The sequence below is a fragment of the Silurus aristotelis genome (assembly GCF_946808225.1).
Source record: "Silurus aristotelis genome assembly, chromosome: 1".
Lineage (NCBI taxonomy): Eukaryota > Metazoa > Chordata > Actinopteri > Siluriformes > Siluridae > Silurus > Silurus aristotelis.
The window spans coordinates 28551835-28578579 of record NC_139574.1 but is presented as its reverse complement, the minus strand read 5'-3'; the positions used below and the strand labels follow the sequence as shown (position 1 = coordinate 28578579).

At 36.2% G+C, this 26745-nt stretch overlaps 5 protein-coding genes and 1 long non-coding RNA gene across 7 annotated transcripts in view; 4 read left to right on the top strand and 2 right to left on the bottom strand.

Moving 5' to 3' along the window:
* The window catches only part of fbxo43 (F-box protein 43), a 129051-nt gene that overhangs the window by 80811 nt on the left and 21495 nt on the right, over positions 1–26745 (bottom strand). The window lies entirely within an intron of this gene.
* LOC310735449 (complement C1r subcomponent-like) lies at positions 6418–16291 on the top strand. Its single transcript, XM_083558219.1, has 13 exons — positions 6418–6576; positions 7603–7804; positions 8448–8622; positions 8883–9020; positions 10458–10660; positions 11323–11470; positions 11934–12052; positions 12249–12327; positions 12579–12713; positions 12934–13002; positions 15247–15446; positions 15531–15745; positions 15836–16291. The coding sequence occupies exons 1-13, from the start codon at positions 6551–6553 to the stop codon at positions 16191–16193; spliced, it is 2067 nt and encodes a 688-aa protein (XP_083414345.1). The 5' UTR covers positions 6418–6550; the 3' UTR covers positions 16194–16291.
* Positions 18307–19817, top strand: LOC310735584 (uncharacterized protein). Its single transcript, XM_083558489.1, has 4 exons — positions 18307–18488; positions 18718–18865; positions 19245–19353; positions 19434–19817. The coding sequence occupies exons 1-4, from the start codon at positions 18413–18415 to the stop codon at positions 19557–19559; spliced, it is 459 nt and encodes a 152-aa protein (XP_083414615.1). The 5' UTR covers positions 18307–18412; the 3' UTR covers positions 19560–19817.
* Positions 21874–22364, top strand: LOC310735602. Its single transcript, XR_014536337.1, has 2 exons — positions 21874–22030; positions 22107–22364. It is a non-coding gene; the product is annotated as an uncharacterized lncRNA (long non-coding RNA).
* Positions 23119–24490, top strand: LOC310735588 (uncharacterized protein). Of its 2 annotated transcripts, none has more exons than XM_083558499.1 (4): positions 23119–23267; positions 23499–23646; positions 24053–24161; positions 24238–24490. In XM_083558499.1, exons 1-4 carry the CDS (start codon positions 23192–23194, stop codon positions 24358–24360), a joined length of 456 nt encoding a protein of 151 aa, XP_083414625.1. In that variant the 5' UTR covers positions 23119–23191; the 3' UTR covers positions 24361–24490. The 2 variants fall into 2 exon arrangements, with proteins under 2 accessions (XP_083414625.1, XP_083414626.1); XM_083558500.1 differs by having other exon boundaries at positions 24218–24490.
* The window catches only part of slc39a3 (solute carrier family 39 member 3), a 2715-nt gene continuing 1493 nt past the window's right edge, over positions 25524–26745 (bottom strand). The window contains exon 4 of the mRNA XM_083558469.1: positions 25524–26511. Within this exon, the coding sequence (XP_083414595.1) occupies positions 25909–26511 (603 nt within the window). The 3' untranslated portion in view covers positions 25524–25908. The remainder of the gene's footprint in view (positions 26512–26745) is intronic.

The following is a 26745-nucleotide window of genomic DNA, read 5'->3' as shown; positions in this document are numbered from 1 at the left end:
AAAGGGATAGACTATCTGAATCTGACCCTTGCGGTCAGTGGCGAAGCAACCGCAGAAGTGAACAGATCAAGAGCCCGGTGTGGCCAGCAGTGGCATCTTTGGAGCCAGCATCATCATGTGCCTTCATGTGTAATACAGATAAGAACACACGTAAACCTACCCGGGCAGTGAAAAGAACATCTCTACGAAACACACACACATCAAGACCTTTCATGGACTCTTTTTTTAATTTGAGGAGCGCTGTGCACTCAGGAAGCCGGCTTAGGTAGGCAGGGGATGTAAATAACTGCCATTCATTCTGTATAATACATTTTTTCAAATGTACCTGTTTTGTGTTGTCTGTTCTCTGATGACCATTTACTATTTCAGGCTCCATAGTCGTATCTAGAGCTTCTGATACTAGCCCAGCTTTAATTTCTTAATACTTAAATTAGGTATTAGTTACTTTAACCTAAGACAAATGTTACATTTACTTTAAGGACATCTGCATTTGTTTCCACAGGCTACAGTTAATACAGCAAATGGATATGTGTTAGTAATAGTACAGACAATTGTTGTAACAAAATTAGTTTATCTAATGATATCAGGATGTAACTGGCTTTTCCAGTGGGATGATTTGACCACAAAATGCAGAGATTTAAATATACAGTATATTAGTTTTCATATAGATGTGGTATGAAGTTTAGTTTTATTTATATTTATATATATTTAGAAGCTTTAAAACGACATTCAGAAAGAAAAATGGAAAACACAGAATGTCAGAGGAAATTATCGTTAGCCAACGGGGTCCCGGTGGAATTTGGGCTAATGCTGGCCGAAGGAGGACAAGTAGAGGAGGAAGACGTCTACAGACATGGCAGAAAAAAAAGTGGAGGAGAGTGGAGGTTAGGGTTGGCTTTTTAAATGTTGGTACTATGACTGGTAATGGGAGAGAGGTAGCTGATATGATGAAGAGGAGAAAGGTAGATATGTTGTGTGTTCAGGAGAGCAAGTGGAAAGGAAGTATGGCCAGGAACATTGGAGGTGTGTTTCTTTCATGATGTTGATGGAAGGAGAAATGGTGTAGGGGTGATCCTGAAGGAAGAGTTTAGTAAGAGTGTAGTGGAGGTGAAGAGAGTTTCTGATAGAGTGATGAACGTGAAGGTGGAAGTTGAAGGAGTGATGATCAATTTCATCAGTGCTTATGTGCCACAAGTGAGTTGTGAGATAAAGAAGGAAAAATTCTGGAGTGAGTTAAATGAAGTAGTAGATGGTGTACATCGGAATAAACAATTGGTGAATGGGGCAGACTTTATTGGGCATATTGGTGAAGGGAACAGAGGTGATGAGGAGGTGATGGGTAGGTATGGATTTAAGGAGAGGAATGTGGAAGGGCAGATGGAGGTAGATTTTGCTAAAAGGATGGAAATGGCAGTGGTAAATACTTATCTTAAGAAGAAGGAGGATCATAGGGTGACGTATAAGAGTGGAGGAAGGTGCACAGAGGTGGACTATGTTCTATGTAGGAGATGGAATCTGAAGGAGATTGGAGACTGTAAGTTGTTGACAGTATACAGTGTAGCTAAACAGCATCGGATAGTGGTCTGTAGGATGGTTTTGGATGTGAAGAGGAGGAGAGTGAGGACTGAAAGTAGAATAATATGGTGGAAACTAAAGGAGGAAGACTGTAGTACGTGATTCAGGGAAGAGGTCAGACAGGGGCTCAGTTGTGGTAAAAGGGTGCTGGATGATTGGGCCACTTTTGCAGAAGTGATAAGGGAGACAGCTAGAAAGGTACTTGGTGTGACAAAAAAAAAAAAAAAGGAAATAGAAAGGAAGACAAAAAGATGTGGTGGTGGAATGAGGAAGTGCAGGAGAGCATAAGGAGAAAAAGGTTGGCAAAACAAAATTGGGATCGACAGAGTGATGAGAAAAGTAGGCAGGAGTACAAGGAGATGCGGCAGCAGGTGAGGAGGGATGTGGCAAAAGCCAAGGAAAAGGCATATGAGGAGCTGTATGAGAAGTTGGACACTAAGGAAGGAGAAAAGGATTTATACAGATTTTCCAGGCAGAAGGACCGAGCTGGGAAGGATGTACTGCAAGTTAGAGCAATAAAGGATGGAGATGGAAATGTGTTGACTAGTGAGGAGAGTGTGTTGAGAAGATGGAGGGAGTATTTTGAGCAGCTGATGAATGAAGAAAATGAGAGAGAGAAGGTTGAGTGGTGTGGAGATGGTGAAACAGGAAGTGGATAGGATTAGTAAGGAAGAAGTGAGAGCAGTTAAGTTGATCAGTCTCACCATGAAGTTATGAAAGCCAGGCTGAGAGAAGAGGTGACCATCTGTGAGCAACAGTATGGTTTCATGCTGAGGAAGAGCACCATATACGCATTATTTGGTTTGAGAATGTTAATGGAGAAGTATAGAGAAGGTCAGAAGGAGTTGCATTGTGTGTTTGTGGATTTAGAGAAAGCTTACAACAGGGTACAGAGAGAGGAGTTGTGGTATTGTTTGAGGAAGTCAGGTGTGTCAGAGAAGTATGTGAGGGTGGTGGAGGACATGTATGAGGACAGTGTGACAGCAGTGAAGTGTCCAGTTGGAACGACGGACCGGCTCAAGGTGGAGGTTGGACTGCATCGAGGATCCGCTCTGAGCCCTTTCCTGTTTGCAGTGATGATGGACAGGTTGACGGACGACGTCAGACAGGAGTCTCCATGGACTATGATGTTTGCAGATGATATTGTGATTTGTGGTGAGAGTAGGGAGCAGGTGGAGAAGAGCCTGGAGAGGTGGAGGTACGCACTGGAGAGAAGGGAAATAAAAGTCAGTAGGAGTAAGACAAAGTACATGTGTGTAAATGAAAGGGAGGGCAGTGGAGTGGTGTGTTTGCAGAGAGAAGAGGTGGAGAAGGTGGAGGAGTTCAGGTACCTGGGGTCAACAGTGCAGAGTAATGGAGAGTGTGTTAGAGAAGTAAAGAAAAGAGTACAGGCAGGGTGGAGTGGGTGGAGAAGAGTGGCAGGAGAGATTTGTTATAGAAGAGTATCTGCGAGAGTAAAAGGGAAAGTTTATAGGACTGTGGTGAGACCTGCCATGTTGTATGGTTTAGAGACAGTGGCATTGAGTAAAAGACAGGAGGTGGAGCTGGAGGTAGCAGAGCTGAAGATGTTAAGGTTTTCGTTGGGAGTGACGAGGATGGACAGGATTAGAAATGAGTTTATTAGAGGAACAGCGCATGTAGGACGTTTTGGAGACAAGGTGAGGGAGGCATGATTGAGATGGTTTGGACATGTGCAGAGGAGGGACATGGGGTATATCGGTAGGAGAATTCTGAGAATCAGCTGCCAGGTAGGAGGAAAAGAGGAAGGCCAAGGAGGAGGTTTATGGATGTGGTGAGAGAAGACATGCAGGTAGTTGGTGTGAAGAAGGCAGATGTAGAGGACAGGGGGGTATGGAGACGCATGATCCGCTGTGGTGACCCCTAATGGGAGAAGCTGAAAGAAGAAGAAGATATATGTACTACACACACACACACACACACACACACACACACACACACACACACACACACACACAACTGTTCCTTAGCTGCTGGTTCATCTCTCCCCTCAAGAAGTTTATTAGAAAGTTTACTTTTTCTTTTTTGAATCTCTGGCTTGGGCAGCTGTCTTTAACACTCTTTAGTTTCATTTGTAAAGTTCTTTCCCTTTCTGAGAAGGCAGAATAATAAGATAAAGGCTAAAGTACATCACATATGGAACTTCAGCATGAACATTTTAGTAACCTTTTTAAGTCTACAAGCGATATGAAGCATAATAAACGAGAATAAAAGAGTATTATATTGAAGATAATAATAATATTAATAATAATAATAATAATAATAATAATAATAATAATAATAATAATAATAATAATAATAATAATAAACACCTGCTATCTTGATAATGGAGGCCTCATAGACCGGCCACTTCCCTTTAGGCTCCTTAATGCCTTGGCACCACTCCACCAAGTAAAAGTCCTTTTTCTCTGTACCCGCTAAATATTCATCATCAAAATCTCGAATATGTTTAGTTGGCAGAATTAAGCATTTTCCATCCTCCACCCACTTAATTAACAAAAATATAATCAGCTTGTTTACTACCGTCTCTAGTCTTCAGCCCCCCATTACGGTCAGAATCGCACCTCAGGCAATAGTTAAATAAAATAAATAATAAATAATAATAAAACATTTATTATTTTTTTTTTATAAACAGAAATGTTGATTTATTATTTTTTTTTGCATTTACATTGCTTTTTAGGATTCCGTAAATATTTCCTTTTTTTATTTTTAACTTCATTCTAATTTTAAAGTTTTAATGTCAGTAGGGCATTGTGCATGCACAGACTCTGCTGCGCGCTTTAACTTACGAATCTTGATACAATGTGGCATATTTTTCAAAAGTTCAAAATATTTTATAGTAATTTATGTATATAACATAATATAAATTTTGTCTATTACCATTAAAACAAAACGCATACTTAATTGAATATTTAATGGCAAATACATTACATAAACGTTGTATTTAAACAACTGGCTCTGTTTTATTTGTAGCCATTTATTTTTTGATGTTGTATGTAAGATGCATATCTGTTACTGTACTGTTACTTTTATTGTTTTTTTTATTGTGTTAAATACATTTTATATAGTGGGTACTTCGATCTTCATCCTCGTTCTACTGTAAGGTTTGAAATATATATTTTGGTTTAAATTAAATATATTTTCGATTTGAAAAATATATTTTATTGAGCATCACCGCTTACAATATATATTTAACGTATATTTAAAATATATTTTGGCAACATTTATTTTTGTATTTTTTTACTGTATGGTAATTGTTGTGTGTTTGTATTCCTAAGTCACAGTGACTCCCAAAGGAGAGGTCAATCAGTCTTTTATAGCTAAATAAATTACAAATATTTTTTCATCTTCCAATCTCCCTTATCTGAAACATTAATCCCATAAACAATGGTGCTATCACTTGTGTGAGAACCCTAAAAAGGCATGAAATGGTAAATGGCCTGTATTTACAGACTGTGTTACTGGTTCTTTCTAAAGTGTTTGCATAGATAAACAATTCTGAGAAGATAATTTTAGATCTGGAAAAAGCTGGGGAATGAGATGACCAGCAAAATAGCACCAAATATTCCCCCTTTTATAACCTTTTCCAATAGAACACAAGTGTGTGATTGGTTAGCAATAGGTGATTACATGACTCAGGTGAGATACAGTTGAGGAGCTGTTTTAAGTTATTACTGCCACATCCCCACTTAGTACACATTAAATTATATTTCACAATTATTCACATGATTTTAAAATTTAGTGTTATTTCTCAACCCCATATATTGACCAATCAGGAGCAAATCTTTAACCACTCTAAACTACAAAGTGTGTGTGTGTGTGTGTGTGTGTGTGTGTGTGTGTGTGTGTGTGTGTGTGTGTGTGTGTGTGTGTGTGTGTGTGTGTGTGTGTTAGTTTTACTCTTTTCAAAGCACTGAAACAAGTTTTTCTTGTCACATTATTGCAGCTATAAACAGTCATTCACTCACCAGCCTCTTTTAAAGGTAATAAAAATGCAGCTTGTCATGTAACTGTACATTTGTCCAGCCAGGGGATTAAAGGGTATATGGATAGGGTATATAGATAGGGTAGAATGTCAGCAGTTTTACTGTTTTAATAGAAATACTGAACACATAAGCTTTTTAGAGTTTATTTGTGGCTCATATTATGTTCATTGTCTGTTCCGCTTTAAGGAAATCTCGCATACATTTATATAAAACAATCATGCAGCAGACTGTAAACTGCACAGAACAATAATACACTTCTTCTTAATAACAATACTAATTTATCTGAATGATTCTGAGAATTCTACGCAGTTTAATCTGTGAGTTCAGACAACATTAATTAATTATTTACTCATGTTTACACACATACATGCAAACACACACACAAAAGCACAATTTTCTTTTTACATTTTAAGAATTAAAACCTTAAAAAAAATAGAGTAGAGTAGAATTTGTTTATTTATGGACATCTAGAGACTTGTATTATTATAATTATAATTATTTCATTTCACAGATTAAATATTCAATCATTTTCATTATCTTTTTTGAACTTACACACACACACACACACACACACACACACACACACACACACACGTATACATAAATATAGTGTTTAATTTTTTAAATGTTTTGTATTAGCACACACTCTGATATGAAACTGAAGCAACATTGTGGATTTTGACCTTAAACACAACATGAGTTACGAGAAATGTTGGCACCTCCTGTCCGTTTCTCTCTCTCTTCTCTCTCTCTCTCTCTCTCTCTCTCTCTCTCTCTCTCTCTCTCTCTCTCTCTCTCTCTCTCTCTATCTATCTATCTATCTATCTATCTTTATCTGTCCTTTTGTAGCCATCTGTCTCACTCTTTTTATCCATCTCTCTTATTCTTTTGCCAAATTAAACAAACCTGATTTTCTGTGACTTTGTCCTTCCACATTGCATTACTCATTTGAAAACACAGTTGGTAAAGCAATGGCCAGATTACAGCTAATACTCAGGTAAGAATAGAAAATTTGGATTGTTTGTGTTTTTTTATTATTATTTTTCTGATATGAAATCTATGAGCAATTAAATAATGTATATGTAAACAAGTCATAATAAGTGGCATTGAATCTTCTGTTTAGTTTATCTCTTTTTAGGGATACAGAGACAACTGACTATATGCCGAATAACAACACATCATGTATTAATGCATTCATCACTCGTGGTACAATACATCAATGGAATGACTCAAATAAATAAATTTTTTGACTGTAAATTTTAACTTTTCATTGGGACTTTTTTGGGAGGGTAAAAGCTTTCGCATGTTTTCTCTGAGACAAATGAATTAATTTTAAATGCTGCTTGTGCTGCTTTACAGATCAACATGACACAGAAAGCCGTCCTCCCCCTAAAGGAACTCAGACTCTATTATCCGCTAGTGTCACTATTCTCCTGCACCAATTGGGTTTCTACTTCTGGCTTATATAAAGGGAAAATGCTTATCATATATATCATTTTGGGGCGTTTCTTTATGTAAATGAGCAGAACAATTAAGAAAGTGTGGGAGTTATTTCACGTTGATGACATACAGCTGTGCATACACACACACACACACACACACAATTTTTTTTTCTTATGAGTAATGGTTTTTCTTGTGCAAAATTATAAAACTCATCTATGCATATTTAAAAAGCCTAGGTGTGTGTTGATGGCACACGCAGTGAGCCACCAATCAGGGTAGAGCGCATGCTCTGTTTTAAACTTGTTTTGATTGCCAATTGGCAGTGGCAGATTTAGGCATTGGCGACATGGGCAGCTGCCCAGTTTAGCATCTTGCCAGGGGGCAGCACAAAAAAAACTGATCAATCTTTTTTTTTTTTTTTTTGCTCATTTTCATGCTTTTCACTAAAACTGAGCTGATTAAACAACAGTCTTGTGATACAAATGATAAGACATTTTAGCCATAATAAATCATAGTACTTGGATACAAAGTACAATTTTATTTTACTTCTGTGCTAATTATCGAATTCTTGTCCCTGCAGTGTGTTGTGTATGTGTGTGAGCGTGTGTGTGTGTAAGGTATCGATGCATGGTCAGGTTCAGTCTCCTCTGTATCCAAAGCCTTACCCTTCCAATGTCCATCAGCAGTGGGATCTGGAAGTTCCAAATGGTTATCAACTTCAAATCACATTTAATTACATGGACATAGAACCCTCACTTAACTGCTACTATGACTCTCTCATGGTTAGTGTGGAGCTTCATCATCATCATCATCACCCTCAACACAATTTCAATATCATTATTATAACCATCTTTATTACCATTTTCATCACAATGATCCTTGTCATCATCAACACATTCATCATCATCATCATCACCACCATAATTAGTATCACCATAATAACTTCACCATTGTTGCCATCTTCATCAACATTATTGTCATTATCATCATCACCATTATCATTTATATAATTATCTACCGGCTAATATGATTGAATGAAAAGATAATTTGAGGCCATTTCTGTGATGGTCTTATCATAAATGTAATGTTTTGTATTCTACTGTCCATAAGTCCAAAATTTTTTATATTTACACAGGGAATAACGTCTTGTATTTTAAGATTAATTTTTATATGCTGTAGTCCAGCTGTTAGCTGTGGGCACAAGAAAGCCATGAAGTTAATTAAATTGTAGATTTTATTGCATTTTTAATTTACTAATTTAATTTGTTGAATTAAAAACCTAACCACAATTAAGACTGTGCATTTACAGTGTGAAATCCTCATTATGTGATTGACAATGAACACAGTCCTAATTTTTTTACTCTGTAAATGGTGTAGTTTGATCTTTATGAGTGTGATTCTCTTTGTTCTCTTGTTATCATTAAGGTTCTGCATGGTAAGAAACTTTTGGGAAAGTTCTGTGGCAAGAATTCCACAGATCCCCATCACCCTGGCAGCAAGCCCATTTTGTCTCCAAGCAACCGTCTACAGCTGGTTTTTATGGCTGATGAATCAAACACAGAAAAACATGTCGGGTTCTCTGCTTTTTACCAGGCTGTTGGTAAGATAAACAGAGTTAGTTTTGCCTGGTTCCTTGACAATAGTAATGCAAACAATGCTAAACAATCATAATTTGTTAACAATTATTTCTCTTACAAGCTCTTAATAATTCACAACTGTTCTTACTTCCATTTGTACTAACATCTATGCTGGCTCTTCAGTGGCTCACGCTTTACTGGCTCACACCTGTACTGACACTCATCTGTACTCAAATCTATAATGACTGTATAATATATAATGCGTTTGTTGTTTGATTCTTAGACATAGATGAATGCTCATCTCATGACTTAGACAATTCCGAATCACGCTGCACTCAGATCTGCCTCAACACTCTGGGCTCGTATCTGTGTACATGTTACCATGGTTACCAGCTACGGGCAGATCAGCGTACCTGTGTGTGTAAGTGTACACACCAACAATGCGCACACACACACACACACACACACACACACACATACACACACACACACACACACACACACACACACACACACACACACACACACACACACACACACACACACACACACACACACACACACACACAATGGCAATGCACATGCTCCTTTACACACAGAAAAATCAGAAGCTTCCTATCACTCCATAACTGAAATTTAGATCCTGGATCATGCCACAGAACCAGGATACAGTTGATTGTTTTGTCCTCTGTGTATGTGTTCTTTTACACTCCACAATAGCAGGACATGGGTGGTGGTACAGGTCTACTTTTGTTTCAGAGATGGTGCTTCAACTCTTGTTCTGTCTCACCTTAACATCTCATTTTTTGAATTCCATGGTATGTCAGCAGCATATTTAATTAGCCTTCTTTTAATCATCATCTACCACAATCCAGACCATTAGGAGTCACTTAATCTTCTCAGAGACTTCAACCACCCTATCTGATAAACCTATCCTACTGTACCTGACATCAACAATTTATACCCTCTATTACATTGTTCCTTTGTCTGATGCTTTCTCCACCATACCTTAATCATACCTACCTTTCCAAACCCTGTCTCCCTTTCCTCTTTTTCTTTTTTTCCTTCTGGAATTAGCCACCAACCCTTTCATTTCGAATTCTTATAAACCTAGTAAGTATTGGCTGATGGATATGTTGAACAATGGAAAATAGACAATAAAAAAAAGGAAATTAAATTCTGATACTGATGTCCTCTATTGCTGCTTTTTTTGACATGATAGCTGCTAAGGCCGAACTATAAGAAATAAAAGAATATCAGAATAAATAGACAACAATGCTATTACTTTTAACCTGTTGCCTCCTTCTTTAACAACCTTCCTGATTACTGGCAAATTATACACCTTCAACTGATCCCACCATTATTTAAGGTACAAGAAATGGATTCATCAAGATTCTTGTTCTTGTGCCTAGTTGGTGAAATTAAATTTATTCCAATATATGAACACCTGAGTCACAGGCTTTAAACAAAAAATAAAGAATAAGACCAGGAAAGTAGTTTTTTTATATATACCCCCAACAGGGTTTTTTAGACTGATGGTATTCTTAGTTTCTCAACTGAACGAACATGGGGATGTGTTTATTGACACAGACCTTTGACAGCACTTCTGTAAGTCTCTCTTCATATATCAAATGACAAAAATGGAAATGTAATACACACACATACACAAAGAAAAACTTTTAAAGGTTTCTTAATGTTTTATGACTATACAGTAGGCATAGCTATTTATACTGGTCCATTATATATATATATATATATATATATATATATATATATATATATATATATATATATATATATATATATATATATATATATATCTGTTTGATTCTGTGGTGTTGTTTTCTCTTTGTGCTAGTGGGCTGTGGTGGAGATGTTTTTACAGAACCTGAGGGATTTCTTTCCAGTCCTGGATACCCAAAAGCCGCTCCTCTTGGCATGAGCTGCTTGTATAGTATCTCTGTTGAGCCTGGGTTTCAGATAACTCTTAACTTTAGTAACAATTTTCACATTGAGCAGATTGATGCACAGGAACCATCATGCTTGTTCCATTGGCTACAGGTACCACATTATTACAATAAATCCAGTTCACACATTTGTACTGAAATCACTATGAGTAAATCATATTCAATCTAATGGCGTAGTAAGAAATTAAATGTTATGTTACTGAGAACACAGAAAGCTAAAACTCTTTGATTTGAAAACATACGGTTATGAATATAATCATGTTCTTTATTTTAACACCCGGATATTCATCTTGTCTAATAACATCTAACACTAAATCACATGGAGTCTACTTACCAGTCCTTTTGGAACCTTATCACATAGTTCACAAACAGGCATGCAAGGATTGAGTGTTAAGGATCACAGATTTGTGCGAAATTTTACTAATGGGTCTACTTTATTTCAGTGAGCAGTGCCAAGGATAAAGGGGGAGAATTAAAAGTTAAAAGAGAGAGAGAGAGAGAGAGAGAGAGAGAGAGAGAGAGAGAGAGAGAGAGAGAGAGAGAGAGAGAGAGAGAGAGAGAGAGAGAGAGAGTGGTATTTGGAGGGGCTCTGCACGCTCTTTGCTAAGAGCTCTTGTCTGCACTCTAGTCTTTTGCTAAGGACACCATCTATCTTATGGCTTACAGATTTTCTGAACACTTCTACATAAAATGTTTTTTAATTACTATTTCTGTTACTGAGCTATCTGTTTTCTGTCCTCGATTTTTTGTCTTCAGGTGTCTGTCCCTGATGAAGCTCCAAAGAAACTTTGTGGAGATAAAAGTCCTGGAATCATACACACCGGTTCACACACTGTAGATCTTGAATTTCACACTGATAAACATGGACAAAGTGGAGGATTTAGCCTTCACTACACAACCCAAAGTAAGCAAGAATCACCTGGTGATGTAGAGGTTAGCTAGAGTTTCACTGTACAATTCCATTCCTTGCTGATACACCAGAGAATGCAGTTTAACAGTGTGTTTAGTGTGTGTTTTTGTGTAATACACAGGAATATTATCAACTCATTAATAAAATAAATCGATGTTCAGGTGAATGTCGCCTCTGGAGTTTTTTAGCTCACTTCACTGACATAAAAAAACCTTTAAACTGTATGTGTTCATTATTCACAACTCAAATAATAAAGAAACAAACACAAATCCATGCTGGAACCCAACATTTAAGAACATTTAAAGATGAAGTTATGGTAAAGCGAGAGAAGCATAACGTACATAATCTGTGTGTGTGTGTGTGTGTGTGTGTGTGTGTGTGTGTGTGTGTGTGTGTGTGTGTGTGTGTGTGTGTGTGTGTGTGTGTGTGTGTGTGTGTGTGTGAAACCCTTCTGTAGGAACGGAGTGTAAAATCAAAGGAGGAATACTCAATGGCCGAATCACTCCCAACTTCCCAAAATATTCTTACAGAGATTACATTCAAGTCCTCTGTGACACTGGATACAAACTCATGATGGTGAAATTTTATTGCTGTTTATTCTTTCTATTTCATTTTGTGTGTGATTTTTTTTTTTTATTATTAATGAATTCATTCATTTAATATTTAATTGCAAAAATCTATTGTTTTCTTCTATAAAAAACTAAAATAAAAAAGCAGAAATAAAAACAGGGCCTTATTTTGGTTTTATTTTGGTTTTAAATTTGTGTTTCAGGGAGAAGAGGAAATTAAAAGTTATAAATCGATGTGCCTGGAGAATGGAAAGTGGCATTTACCTTTACCTGAGTGCAGGAGTGAGTCAACACTCACTTATTAATATAGTTTTTATATTTATTATAATTTTATTACAGTGGGAGACTGTCAACACAACAGAAGTGGTGTTTATGAATATGATGTTAGAGTTTGTTCCTCCACTAGGAATGTTCTATTAATTAACACATAAAAACATTTCAATTAAGTTTTCTGAGCAAAACAAAATTGTAAGTAAAAAAAATAAATAAATCATGCTAATCCTTTTTTGCAAATGTTATTCTTTCTGTTGCAGTTATTGATTGTGGAGAACCAAATAATTTACTGAATGGTGGATTTGAATATCTGTCTGGTTCTAAAAATGAGTACATGTCTGTCATTCAGTATCACTGCAATGAACCCTTCTATGCCTTCACAGACACTAACAATGGTAAGTCAGTGTAAGTTAAGGTAGAATCTTATTTTTAAAATAATAATAATAATAATAATAATAATAATAATAATAATAATAATAATCATAACATATAAAATGATTTCTGCTTAGGGTCAAATTAAATTGATTATAAAAGTATTACATGTATAAACATTTAAGCTGAATAGTAGTTGATTGAAAACTGTCCCTCATTATCTCCAATTTATATCATTTTTAGTAAATCTCACTTGTGAGGCAGATCGAAAATGGAATGGACATAACAATGATATACTGCATTGTTTCCCAGGTAACGTTTAGAGAAACTGTTTGTGTTTTGTATATTATATAGCAATATTTTCTGTGATCTGGGTGACATATGTGGATGTCACTGCATGGCCAAAATTCTCTAACTTTCATCTCCACTAAAGAGAACCTGGCTGGAGGTGAAGAAATGTGGATGTAACCTTGCTGTTGTAACTTCTCAAATGTTGCTCTATAGTATCTTTGGCTACGGAGAGATTTTGATTGTCTTTGCCTTCTTGCCTTGGAAATAGTTCCTTGTGAACCTCCTTTGGATCTTCTGTCTTGTGTCTGAATGTGCAGTGGGTGCTATAGTGGTTGGGTGGAGAGGTTTAGATCTGTCAGCATTTTTTTAAAAATTTAGTTCAATCCTTATTCTGCTGTTGACTGGACACACAGATTTATTATTTTTAATATTTATTGCACTTATTAATTTCATAGATATTAGTCTACAACTCCAATTCACCCCAAAAAACCCACTTTGTGAAATGTAAATAAAAATAGAATACAAATGATTTACAAATCTTGCAAAACCCATATTTTAAAGACAATATAACAAAAAAAAAAAAAAAAAAAACAAGGAAATGTACCATGCTAAGAAAAAAACAGGGTAATTTTGAATTTGTTGGCTGCAACATGTCTGAACAAAGTTGGGACAGAGCAACAAAAGGCTGGAAATATAAGTGTTACTAAAAAGAAACAACTGGAGGAACATTTTGCAACTAATTGGGTTAATTGGTGACAGGTCAGTAACATGACTAGAAATAAAACGAGTATCTCTGGTATCAATGGACAAGGGCAAAAAATCAATATTGAATGCCTGTGATCTTTGGGCACTCTGGCAGCAATGCATTAAAAACAGGTATGAATCTGTTAAACAATCACTGTATGGACACAAATAACCTCCAGAAATCATTGTCAGATAAGAAAGTTTACTGTGTCATCCAAAAATGCAGGTTAAAAAATAAAGAAGCCATATGTGAATATGATGGTCTAGTGGTTAGGATACGGCCCTCTCACCGCTGCGGCCCGGGTTCGATCCCCGGCCAGGGAACCAACCCCAGCCATTTGGGTTGCACAAGCAAGTGCACTCTTGGTGCTGGTCCCAAGCCTGGATAAATGGGGATTGTTGCGTTAGGAAGGGCATCCAGCGTAAAAACGTCCGCTGTGGCGACCCCTAATGGGAGAAGCTGAAATAAAGTTTTTTATGTGAATATGATACAGAAACACTGCCATCCTTTCTGGGCTAAAGGCCATTTTAAATAGACTGAGGCAAAGTGGAAAACTGGTCTGTGGTCTGATAAATCAAATTTTTCAATTATTTATGGAAACCATGGATGCTGTATTCTCCAGACTAAAGAGGAAAGTGACTAGGCTTGTTATTTACATTTACAGGATTTGGCAGATACCCTTATTCAAAATTACTTACATTTATCACAATCATACATCTCATCAGAAGTACAATATCTTAACCACTAAGCTACCCATCTCCCTTGCTATCACTGTTCAGTTCACAAACCTGCAGCTCTGAAGTATTGGGGTGCATTAGTGCCTATGGAATTGCACATCTAGAAAGGCAACATCAATGCTGAAAGTTATATGCAAGCATATGCTTTCATTTATGCTTAGATAGAGATGACATCTCTTTTCAGGGAAGGCCTTTCATATTTCAGAACGACAATGCTAAATGCATACTGCATCTGTTACAACAGCATGGCTTCTTAGTAGAAGAGCCCGAAAGCTGAACTGGCCAGTCTTCAGTCCAGACCTTTTATCATTTGAAAACATTTGCTACACAGTGGTAAACATGGCCCTGTCCCAACTTACAGAGAGATGAAGCAGCTGTCAAAAAATTACCTAACTTCTTCTAAATTTCTTAAGTTTAAACATTTAATGTGTTCTATGTTTTATGTTCTATTTTAAATGAATATGAGTGTATGAGATTAGCAAATTATTGCATTCTGTTTTTATCAACATTTTACACAGTGTCCCAAATTTTTTGGAATTCTAAAAATATAATTGAATCTGAAATATAAATGAGTAATGTTTGGCTATTAACTGTTGTGAAGTTCTGAAACAGTCTCTGCCTTGACTCAAGAAAAAGTTACATACAGTAAATAGTCGACTACTTTTATAAATTACTAGTCAGCTAGTCAGCATGTAATAGTGTGTAACCCCTATAGTGTTTTAGTAATGCATTTTTATTTTATGGTTGTCTAATAAATAACGTGTGTGTATGTGTGTCTGTCAGTGTGTGGGCGTCCTATAGTGGATATTGCTGGTGGTCGTGGCCGGGTTTTAGGAGGACAAGAAGCAGTAGAGAACTCATTTCCCTGGCAGGTGTTCCTACAAGCTGGAGGAAGAGGAGGAGCGATTGTGATTGGGGAAAAATGGCTCCTCACTGCCGCTCACAATTTCAACAAAGAAAAGCTGTCTAAGGATGAATTAAAGGTAGCATTACCCATCAGCTTTAACTCTTAATAGTGCTATATTTTTATTTTAGTATTTAAGCATACTTTTATTGATTTTTTTCAGGCATATGTTGGAAGCAACAAAGTGAGCGACTATTTTAAAAGCGACACACAATTTAATTCACTTCCTATTGAATCATTTCACATCCATCCAGGATATAAAAGCCCAGATTACAATAATGATATTGCGTTAATTAAGCTGGCATCACCCCTCACCTTTAATGCAGGTGTAATGCCAGTGTGTCTTCCTGCACAGGACTCTGAGCTTGCGAAATCTGGGTAACAACATTTTAACAAATGCAAATATCTATGTTTGATTTTGAGAGAAATATTATGATGATGCAGCATTATCTACTGTTTCTGCTTCAGATGGGTCTCTGGATTTGGAATGACTGAGACATACCACACTGCTAATCATCTCAGGTACATCGCACTTCCCATTGTGGAGCAAGAAGTGTGTCACTTGTCTTTTGAGGAGGTGAAAAAGACAGTAAGTGATGTGTCCACTCTGACGGAGAACATGTTCTGTGCTGGACTTCCTGAAGGAGGAAAGGACACCTGTCAAGGAGACAGTGGCTCTGGTTTTGTCATGAAAAAGAATTATGTGTTTTACGCAGCAGGAATCGTTAGCTGGGGAGTCGACTGTGGAAGAGCAGGAAGATACGGCGTATACACACGTGTAGCTCGATATGCAAAATGGATCCAGAAAATCATGGAAGAAAACTAGAAGAAAATAGCACAAACTACTAATGTTTGGGTTGATTTAAAAAATATATGGTTGCTCTGCTAAGTGGAAAAATAAAGATAAATATTTTACCATCACAAGCTGTTTTTATTTCAATGTTATTATAATAGCCCTTACTGCCTGCATTAAAAAAAACCCCTATGTGATATTTTACTTAGCATGCTTTGCATGGGTCAGGTCACATTGCAGGTCGAATTCTCTTTTCCAGCAAATAATGTGACTCCACATGGCCACTACCAACTCCACTTTCTATACTCTACAGTGCACACAATTGCCTAGTTACAGAGTGAGCACAGTTGTGTTAATAACACATACAAATACACACACATGCATTCAGGACTCATGAAGTATACGGTATATGTATAATACACATACAAGTGCATCTCAATAAATTAGAATATCATTAAACAGTGAAGTGAAGCTTGTATATTATATAGATTCATCAATCTTCATCGTTCATCGTGGTGTCACACTCTAATTAGCTAATTAACTCAAAACACCTGCAAAGGTTTTCTAAGCCTTTAAATGCTGCTGACTTGACAGTTGTCCAGAAAACCATCATTGACACCCTGCACATGGAGGGTAAGGCACAAAAGGTCATCACTAAAGAAGCTGGCTGTTCACAGAGTGCTGTATTCAAGCACACTAATGGAAAGATGAATGAAAGGAAATAATGTGGTCGAAAAAGGTGAAACGAAGCCCATTCAAGAATTCAAGAGATTCACAAAGAGTAGACTGCAGTTGGAGTCAGTGCTTCAATGACCACCACGCACAGACGTACCCATGGGCAACAACTGTTGCATTTCTTGTGTCAAGCCACTCCTGAACCAGAGACAAGCTCTGATGTGTCTAACCTGCGTAAAGGACTGTTGCTCAGTGGGCCAAAGTTGTCTTTTTAGATTAAAGGAAATTAAATGTTGCATTTCATTTGGAAATCAAGATCCCAGAGTCTGGAAGAAGAGAGTAATGACACAGAATCCAGGTTGCTTGTGGTCAGTATAAAGTTTGCACAGTCAGTGTTTGTTTGGGGAGTCATGTCATCTGCTCAGCACAGCCGTCTACCAGGAAGTTTTTGAGTACTTAATGCTTCCCTCTGCTGACCAGCTTTATGGAGATGCTGATTTCTTTCACAATTTATAAATTTTTTTTTTTGATTGGTCTTATAAAGTATTCTATTTTTTTAAAATATTAAACTAGTGAGTTTTTGTTAAATGTGAGGCAAAATAATCAAAATTAAAAGAAATAAACAAATATATCAGTCTGTGTGTGATGAATCTATATAATATACAAGTTTCACTTTTTGTATTGAATTGCTAAAATAAATCAACTTTTTAATGATATTCTAATTTATTGAGATGCACCTGTATGTATACAGTTTGTCTATGTGTATCTATGTGTCTATATTAAGTGATAGATCAAAGGGTGTGGATTATTTTTCTGGAATAAGCAAAACATCAAAGGAAATGGTCTCAGAATAAAGTAGTATATTTGAATGAACTTATTTTCTATAAGGGGAGACAAAACGACAACTCACATACAGTAAGAGGGATTTTTTTAATGAATGTCATTTTATCTACAATATCTTGTCCTGAGATGTTAAACTATTGACCCAAATCCAAAACATTTTCGTTTTCCAAACTATTTCACAATCACTGTTGTTTATTTCACTATTCAGGAGTTTCCCAAAAAGCCACTTTAGAATTTCCAGTAATTTAGACATATAAACAGTACTTCAAATATTAAAAGGTAGAAAAGATTTATTATAGAGTTATGCTATACTGTTGTAAATAATAAAGTAATAAATAAATCATTAAAAACCCTTAGTTTATTACTCAGCAAGTAAATGATTCAGAATTATAATTTAAATAAAAGTAATTATTACAATTCATTATTTTAAGTTTGTTTATGTATTTACAATGCATTGTCCTGTATATTTATTACATATTTTGCTTGTGTTTCTGCAGTAAGTAATTGGAGAATGTAGGAATGGATGATTGAACCTTTACAGGGTCAAAGTCAGGACTGGAAGACAGCCATGTAGGATTTTCTGGAATTGTGCAACTTTCTTGTTACATAAGAAAATAATTTTTATTCCAGCTATTTGCTTGAGCATGTCAGGCTCAGTATATAAACATGCTCATTTTCATTGACTCACAGTATCCTCAACTTTGCATCAACATCAGATTTACAGAGATTCAGAGATGAGGGTCACTAACGCTCTCGGTGTGTTCGTGTTCATTACAGCACTGATTGTCGCTGAAGGCTCCTGGGGATCTGGTATGTTAATAACATCTTCATTACATGTGTTTATTAAGCCTTATGTAAATGAAGCCTAAGTATAACAAGATTTGTTTTACAGAATTTCCAAATTATAAAAAGATTATGCACACATCAAAGAGATTACAATAGGTGAACTGTACAGAATATTGTGCATGTTATACACATTATACAAACATTAACTGTACAGGACTTATACTAATTTAATATCTAAATTTTTTTTTATTAGGTACAAAAAACTCATACAGTTATGACCTGTCGAATAAGGCTGACCTGACCAAGCTCTATAACTCTAAAGTGTATAAGGCTGAGCGGATGACACGGCCACTTGATGGCCAGAGTCGGGAGAGAGGAATATTGAGTCACTCTGGAGTCAGGTACAGAAACACTAATATTATACAAGTAAATATAGAGCTATAATGTTTATAAGGACTGGAAGATGCATAATAAATATTTGATTTTTTTGCATTTATTAATTGCATTTATTAATTTTATTGTTATTGTTTAATCATTTATTCTGTTGCCTATTTTAATATTAAATAAGAGTTTCCTAGATAATTCATATCAATTTGAATAAAAATGTATTAACATTTTATTTTTAAAATAAAGAAATTAAGATAATGAATTTTTAAACTGATTAAGATAATCTAAGTGATATGAAACGAAAACTGAAATGTAAATATATCCGGGGTTATATTCAAATAATTTAATTTAAATTGGTGATTTCAATTAATTTTGGGTTTATAATGATTCCAGAGTGACTCTGGCAGATGGCACTAAGTGGTTGGTGCATAAAGGAGGTGGTTACGGCATTTCCTCTCAAACAGTTGTGGTGGATGCACGTCACATGAGCAACACATGGACGGTAAGAACCTTTGTAGACTAAAAATGTATCCTGATTTATTTATTTATTGTTCAAAATCACTGACTTTTTTTGTTGTACAGATCAGAGAGACTAAAAACTTTGGCGGCAGTAAGACGGTTTCAGATTTTGTGAAAGCAGGAGGAACTAATTACAGTCTGCTGTTCAATAACTGTCACAATGCTGCAGGGAGGATGATGGACGACTAAATACACACTGAAATACACACTTCAGTCAGCTTTTTTAACATGCTAAACATTACATTGCATTACATGCTCAACAATTGACCATTAACAAAGCAGTTGTTATTGCAAAAATAAAAAATGAAAATAAAAAGATCCTGGATTTGTGTTCTGTCCTCTGTATACTGTGGGATTGTTTATTGTGTCTATATGTGTCTAAAACCCCACACTTACACACACACACACACACACACACACACACACACACACACACACACACACACACACACACACACACACACACACAAACAAAGATAAATAATTATAACTAAAGATTTGTGAGGTCCTGGTGAACTTGAGCAGCATATTTACAGAGATGCTACAGTTATTGCCTAGTCAATCAAAGAAAAGCATAGCATGAACATGAAAACATTATTAAAGTTTTTTAATTATATGTTGATGCATTACTTATATACACCCTCACATCCATTTTTTCCTTTCCTCTTTTTTTTTTTTTTGCTTTTGCTGCATGTTAACATAGAGCGGTTTTGAATATAAAAAAATCCTTCAATTTTTCTCAGTGAGTTTTCAAGATTATGTGAGCAAAATATGGTTAGATTGGACAAAATTGGGAGAGACAGGAATAATAAGAGTTAGACGTCAGCATTTTTAGTGTGTTACTATAACTTTTGACCAGCAGTCTGCACTGTCACAAAATAAGTTGCCTACCCTCAGGTCATGGTCTTGAAAAACTTATCAAGTTTTGTCTAATTGTGCAAAGTTGTTGCTCAAATACTTCATTTCCTGTCTGGCAAATTCATTGGTCTTTTACAATCAAACCATTTGGACCATTCAGAATTGATTCAGAGATGATGGTCACTATCAGTACCAGTGCCTTTTGGATCCCGCTACATGTGTGGAGTTTGACATTGGACCTCCTGGAGTGTTTAAAGGCTCTGGCATGGAGAAGCTGATGCTGGATCTGTGATGATCGTAAATGCTGAGCTTATAAAACTAGGAGCTACTAACCATATAGACTGTATAAGACTGCAGAAAGAACATCCCTTATAATCTTATACTCCAGTAATCATGTTAGTTCTCACTCTCCAGTGTTCTGTATTGTTGAAAGATTTATGATCAAACTCTTGATGTCACCCAAATGAGGATGGGTTCCCCTTTTGAGTCTGGTTCCTCTCAAGGTTTCTTCCTCATAACATCTAAGAGAGTTTTTCCTTGCCACAGTCGGCATGGCTTGCTCATCAGGGACAAATTCACACCATTCACCTTAACTGTTGATTTGTGTAAAGCTGCTTTGAGACAATGTCTGTTGTGAAAAGCGTTATACAAATAAACTTGACTTGACTTGACTTGACTTGACTTGATTTGGTAAGTATTCAATTCAAGTCAATTCAATCCACCTTTATTTGTACAGCACTTTTAACAGTTAGCACTGTCCCAAAGCAGCTTTATAGTGATAAATAGGTTATAAAATATAAATTCATATGTTAATTTATGTCTATATATTCAGTACCTATAATTTCAACAATTGTACATTTATCCCTTATAAGTTTTACAAGTTTTACTTTAGTTTTTTTTTTTTATGCATTATATATCTCACAATATGTGTGTAACATCAAATCGTATAGGCTGACCTCTACAAAAAGGGAAAGCCTCATGTACATGATGTACATGGTTGAGGTTGTTGGTAGAGACTATAAATGTCACACTGCAGCACAAATTCCCCCCACAATACCTTCAATGATAAAGACAATGTAGTGTACATAATGTGTACCAATGCAAAATCAAGTGCCTTATTCAGAACATGAAGGCTGAAGGCTCCTGGGGATCTGGTATGTTTATAACATCTTCATTGCATGTGTTTATTAAGCCTTATGTAAATGAAGCCTAAATATAACAAGATTTATTTTTTACAAAATGTCCAAGAAATTATAAAAAGATTATGCACACTTCAAAGAGATTACAATAGGTGAACTGTACAGAATATTGTGCATGTTATACACATTATACACACATTAACTGTACAGGGCTTATACTAATTTAATATCTATATATTTTATTATCAGGTAAAAAAAAAAACTCATACAGTTATGATATGTCGAGTAGGTCTGACCTGACCAAGCTCTATAACTCTAAAGTGTATAAGGCTGAGCGGGTGACACGACCACTTCATGGCAAAAACAAGGAGAGAGGAATATTTAGTCATTTAGGAGTCAGGTACAGAAACATTAATATTATGCAGGTATATATATATATATATATATATATATATATATATATATATATATATATATATATATATATATATATATATATATATATATATATATACCTAGATTCAGATTAGATTTTGGATTTAAATTAATTTTGGAGTGACCCTGGAAGATGGCACTAAGTGGTTGGTGCATAAAGGAAAAGATAATGGTTTATCCTTTCAGACAGTTGTGGTGGATGCACGTCACATGAGCAACAAATGGAGGGTAAGAACCTTTGTAGACAAAACATGTATCCTGGTTTATTTATTCATTATTCAAAGTTACTGAAATCTTTTCACAGAACGGGAAGCCTAAAAACTTCGACGGTAAGAAGACAGTGTCAGATTTAGTGAAAGCAGGCGGAACTAAATACAATCTGCTGTCCAATAACTGTCACAAAGCTGCAAGGAGGATGATGAAAGACTAAACACACACTGAAATACACACTTCAGTCGGCATTTATAACATGCTAAACATTACACTTAAATGAAATGCTCAAAAAAGCAGTTGTTATTGCAAGAACACTGAAAATAAAAACATCCTGGAGTTGTGTTCTGTCCTCTGTTTACTGTTGTATGGTTAATTATATGTATAAAATCAAACAGTTATACTTACACACACTCACCCTTGCACACACACACACACACACACACACACACACACACACACACACACACACACACACACACACACACACACACACACACACATACACACAGCGAGAGACAGTGAAATTAGAACAAATCGGTATAACTAAGGATTTGTGGGGCCCAGGCAGATTCTTCTGTATATATCATAGATTATATAGATCTCATGTTTACCTTTTAGACACACAGTTCAAACGTTATGATCATGAACATATTTCCAAATTAGGCACTAATCTGCCTTAATGGTGGCAGAAGAAAGATGTAATAATAATAAACATCTACACAGCTTTTTTTTTTTTTTTGCTCTTTCTAATAATAATATCTTTTTTGAAGTAATGTTCAGCTCCGTACTATATGCGGACATTATATATTACATACATTATATATCTCACAATGCGTGTCTATCATCACATCATACAGGCTGACCTCCACTAGGAGGCAGGGCTTCATGTACATGATGTACATGGTTCAGGATGGTGGTAGAGACTATAATATATTATAAAAGATAAGTAATTGGAAAATGTGGGAATGGATGACTGAATCTTTACAGGGTCAGGACTGGAAGACAGCCATGTAGGAATTTCTGGAATTGTGAAACTTTCTTGTTACATAAGAAAACTATTTTCATTGCAGCTCTTTGCTTGAGCATGTCAGGCTCAGTATATAAACATGCTTATTTTCCCAATGACTCACACAATCTTTGACTTTGCATCAACATCAGATTTACAGAGATTCAGAGATGAGGGTCACTAACGCTCTCGGTGTGTTCGTGTTCATTACAGCACTGATTGTCGCTGAAGGCTCCTGGGGATCTGGTATGTTTATAACATCTTCATTACATGTGTTTATTAAGCCTTATGTAAATGAAGCCTAAGTATAACAAGATTTGTTTTACAGAATTTCCAAGAAATTATAAAAAGATTATGCACACTTCAAAGAGATTACAATAGGTGAACTGTACAGAATATTGTGCATGTTATACATATTATACACACATTAACTGTACAGGACTTATACTAATATAATGTCTTTATTTTTTTTATTAGGTAAAAAAAACTCATACAGTTTTGACCTGTCGGATCAGGCTGACCTGACCAAGCTCTATAACTCTAAAGTGTATGAGGCTGAGCGGATGACACGACCCCTTGATTGGCTTGGTCGGGAGATAGGAGATTTAAGTCACTCAGGAGTCAGGTACAGAAACACTAATATTATACAGGAATATATATATATATATATATATATATATATATATATATATATATATATATATATATATATATATATATATATATATAAAAATATATATATATATATATAAATATATATATATATATATATATATATATATATATATATATATATATATATATATATATAGAGAGAGAGAGAGAGAGAGAGAGAGAGAGAGAGAGAGAGAGAGAGAGAGAGAGAGAGAGAGAGAGCTATAATGTTTATAAAGATTGAAAGATGAATATTTTGGCATTTAATAATATAGTACTGTTGTCTATTGTTATTGTTCAGAATTGTAAATATATCTAGGGTTAGATTCAAATTAGATTATAAGTTAAAATAAATTTTGGATTTATAATGATTTCAGAGTGACTCTGGAAGATGGCACTAAGTGGTTGGTGCATAAAGGAGGTGGTTACTGTATTTCCTCTGACACAGTTGTAGTGGATGATCGTCACATGAGCGACAAATGGACGGTAAGAACCTTTGTAGACATAAAATGTATCCTGATTTATTTATTTATTATTTATAGTTACTGACATTTTTTCACAGACCAGGGAGACTAAAAACTTCGAAGGCACTAAGACGGTGTCAGATTTAGTGAAAGCAGGCGGAACTGAATACAAGCTGTCCAATAACTGTCACAGCGCTTCAAGGAGGATGATGAAAAACTAAACACACTGAAATACACACCTAAGTCAGCCTTTTTAACATGCTAAACATTACACTTAAATGAAATGCTCAACAAAGCAGTTGTTATTGCAAGAACACTGAAAATAAAAACATCCTGGAGTTGTGTTCTGTCCTCTGTTTTACTGTGGGATGGTTAATTACATGTATAAAATCACGCAGTTATACTTACACACACACTCACCCTTGCACACACACACTCACCCTTGCACACACACACTCACCCTTGCACACACACACACACACACACACACACACACACACACACACACACACAGAGAGAGAGACAGTTACAGTATGTTACAAGAGAGCGTTTTTGAATATCACAAATCTTTCAGTTTTGTTCAGTGCGGTTTCAAGATGATGTGAGCAAAATCTGGTTAAATTGGACAAAATTTGGAGACACAGGTATAATGAGAGTTAGACGTCAGCATTTCTGGTGTGTTACTATAATTTGGTCCTGAAATACCAGCCTTGGTCTAATTGGTCTAAATTTGTTGCTCAGATACTTGTACTCATGTTTGGCATATTCATTGACAAATCATTTGGAACTTGAGTTTAGAACCTATAGGTTTAACAATTGTACATTTATCCCTTATATGTTTTGCAAGCTTTACTCTGAAGTTGATGTTTACAAAATTAGGTGATGATTGGACCAAATCTGTAGACGAAACCTAATAGCTAAAAATCTCATCAGGTGATTCTTCTGTATATCATAGATTATATTGGACTCATGTTTACCTTTTAGACACACAGTTGAAAAGTTATGATCATGAACATATTTCCAAATTAGGCACAAATCTGCCTTGATGGTGGCAGAAGAAAGATTTAATAATAATAAACATCTACACAGCTTTTTTTTGCCGTTTCTCACAATAATATTTTTTTTAAGTAATGTTCAGCTCTGTACTATGTGCATTATATATCTCACAATGCGTGTGTATCATCACATCATACAGGCTGACCTCCACTAGGAGGCAGGGCTTCATGCACATGATGTACATGGTCCAGGATGGTGGTAGAGACTATAAATAGTTCATGCTGCAGCCTAAATTCCACTCACAACACCCTTAATGATAAAGACAATGTAATGCAATACAATGCAAAATCAAGTGCCCTATGCAGAACACAAGAAAAAAAAACAGAGATTGTTAAAAAAATTTCAGCTTTATTGGAACGTTTTATAACATACAGAAACAGTATGTTAATCACAAAGGACAGAACCATCAAGGAAGTCCTACATGTGCATACACACTGAGGAGTGCACCATTGCACAGTTCCATGTGACACAAGTGTGCATTTCTAAGGTCACTTTGGAATGTGTGTCCATATTTATATCCTAAACCACGCACTCCTAGAATACATAGTGTACTTCGTATGATATAATATTAGTTTTATGGTGATTCATGGCATAACAAGTTGCCATGGTAATTTGTAAAGCCTTGTTGTGAGTGCTGAAACACTTTGGTTGCTAGGTAACATGTAGTGTAACATATAGTATGGGAATATCAATGTGCAGTTTCGGATGCGTGTTTATGTTTTGAGGAGCAGCGCAACAGTCAGCACACTGAACCCTGTGAGGATCAGCGTAACTTTAGAAATACGGTGCTCTTTAGCGCTAGTCGCTCGAGGTATCACATCCATGAAGACAACATAGATGAAGCTCCCTACACTCAGACCCTCGAGGGTAGAGCGCGCCAGTCGTAAGGTGTGTTTATGTGTGAGACGCAGAGCGAGTCCAAGCGGGAAAGCCAAAGAAAGCATTAACAGGCAGACGGATACCACGGAGCGTCTCATTTGACTCTGAGCAAGCAGGAAGACCAGGCTGCAGGTGACAAGTGATGTGCGCAGGAGGAGATCAGGATGCAGCCGCACCTCGTCCACAGAAAAACCCTGGAAAATGGAGAAGAGACAGAGAGACAGGAGCAGCACAGAAAAGCGGATGGGGCCCAGCGAGGGATCAGGACGTGGCCGGAATGTTGGTGAGCACAGGAGCAGAGCTTCCTTCTCATCTCGCTCTTCTTTCTGTCTGTGCTGTCTCTCACACTCGTCTCTCAGAGCCAGGATCAATTCCTCCATCACCAGTAGGAACAGAAAGCCCACAGCCATGATGAACTCTGGCACAGGAAAGCGTAGCTGAGGATATAGGACACAGTGGACACATGGGATACATGGGACATACGAACACAGGGACAAAAGACAAAGGAAACATGAAACACAGTGGAGCACAGGCGGGGCAGCCATCATTATGAATACAATCAAAACTCCACACTATTACACTGTAATATTCAGAAAACTTTTACAACAACGAGGTGCATTTTGGGCATTATGTACCATATTTGTGTTACAGTATTGGGTACGGTATGTGGT

Bases quoted from the DNA above. Each gene is read 5' to 3' on its own strand.
- LOC310735584 (XM_083558489.1), top strand. From the start codon at position 18,413: ATGAGGGTCACTAACGCTCTCGGTGTGTTCGTGTTCATTACAGCACTG. The intron at 18,866-19,244 runs GTACAGAAACAC...TAATGATTCCAG, and splicing joins TTGAGTCACTCTGGAGTCAG to AGTGACTCTGGCAGATGGCA. The intron at 19,354-19,433 runs GTAAGAACCTTT...TTTGTTGTACAG, and splicing joins ACATGAGCAACACATGGACG to ATCAGAGAGACTAAAAACTT.
- LOC310735588 (XM_083558499.1), top strand. From the start codon at position 23,192: ATGAGGGTCACTAACGCTCTCGGTGTGTTCGTGTTCATTACAGCACTG. The intron at 23,268-23,498 runs GTATGTTTATAA...TTTTTTTATTAG, and splicing joins TGAAGGCTCCTGGGGATCTG to GTAAAAAAAACTCATACAGT. The intron at 23,647-24,052 runs GTACAGAAACAC...TAATGATTTCAG, and splicing joins TTAAGTCACTCAGGAGTCAG to AGTGACTCTGGAAGATGGCA.
- LOC310735449 (XM_083558219.1), top strand. From the start codon at position 6,551: ATGGCCAGATTACAGCTAATACTCAG. The intron at 12,053-12,248 runs GTGAAATTTTAT...TTTGTGTTTCAG, and splicing joins CTGGATACAAACTCATGATG to GGAGAAGAGGAAATTAAAAG. The intron at 13,003-15,246 runs GTAACGTTTAGA...TGTGTCTGTCAG, and splicing joins TATACTGCATTGTTTCCCAG to TGTGTGGGCGTCCTATAGTG.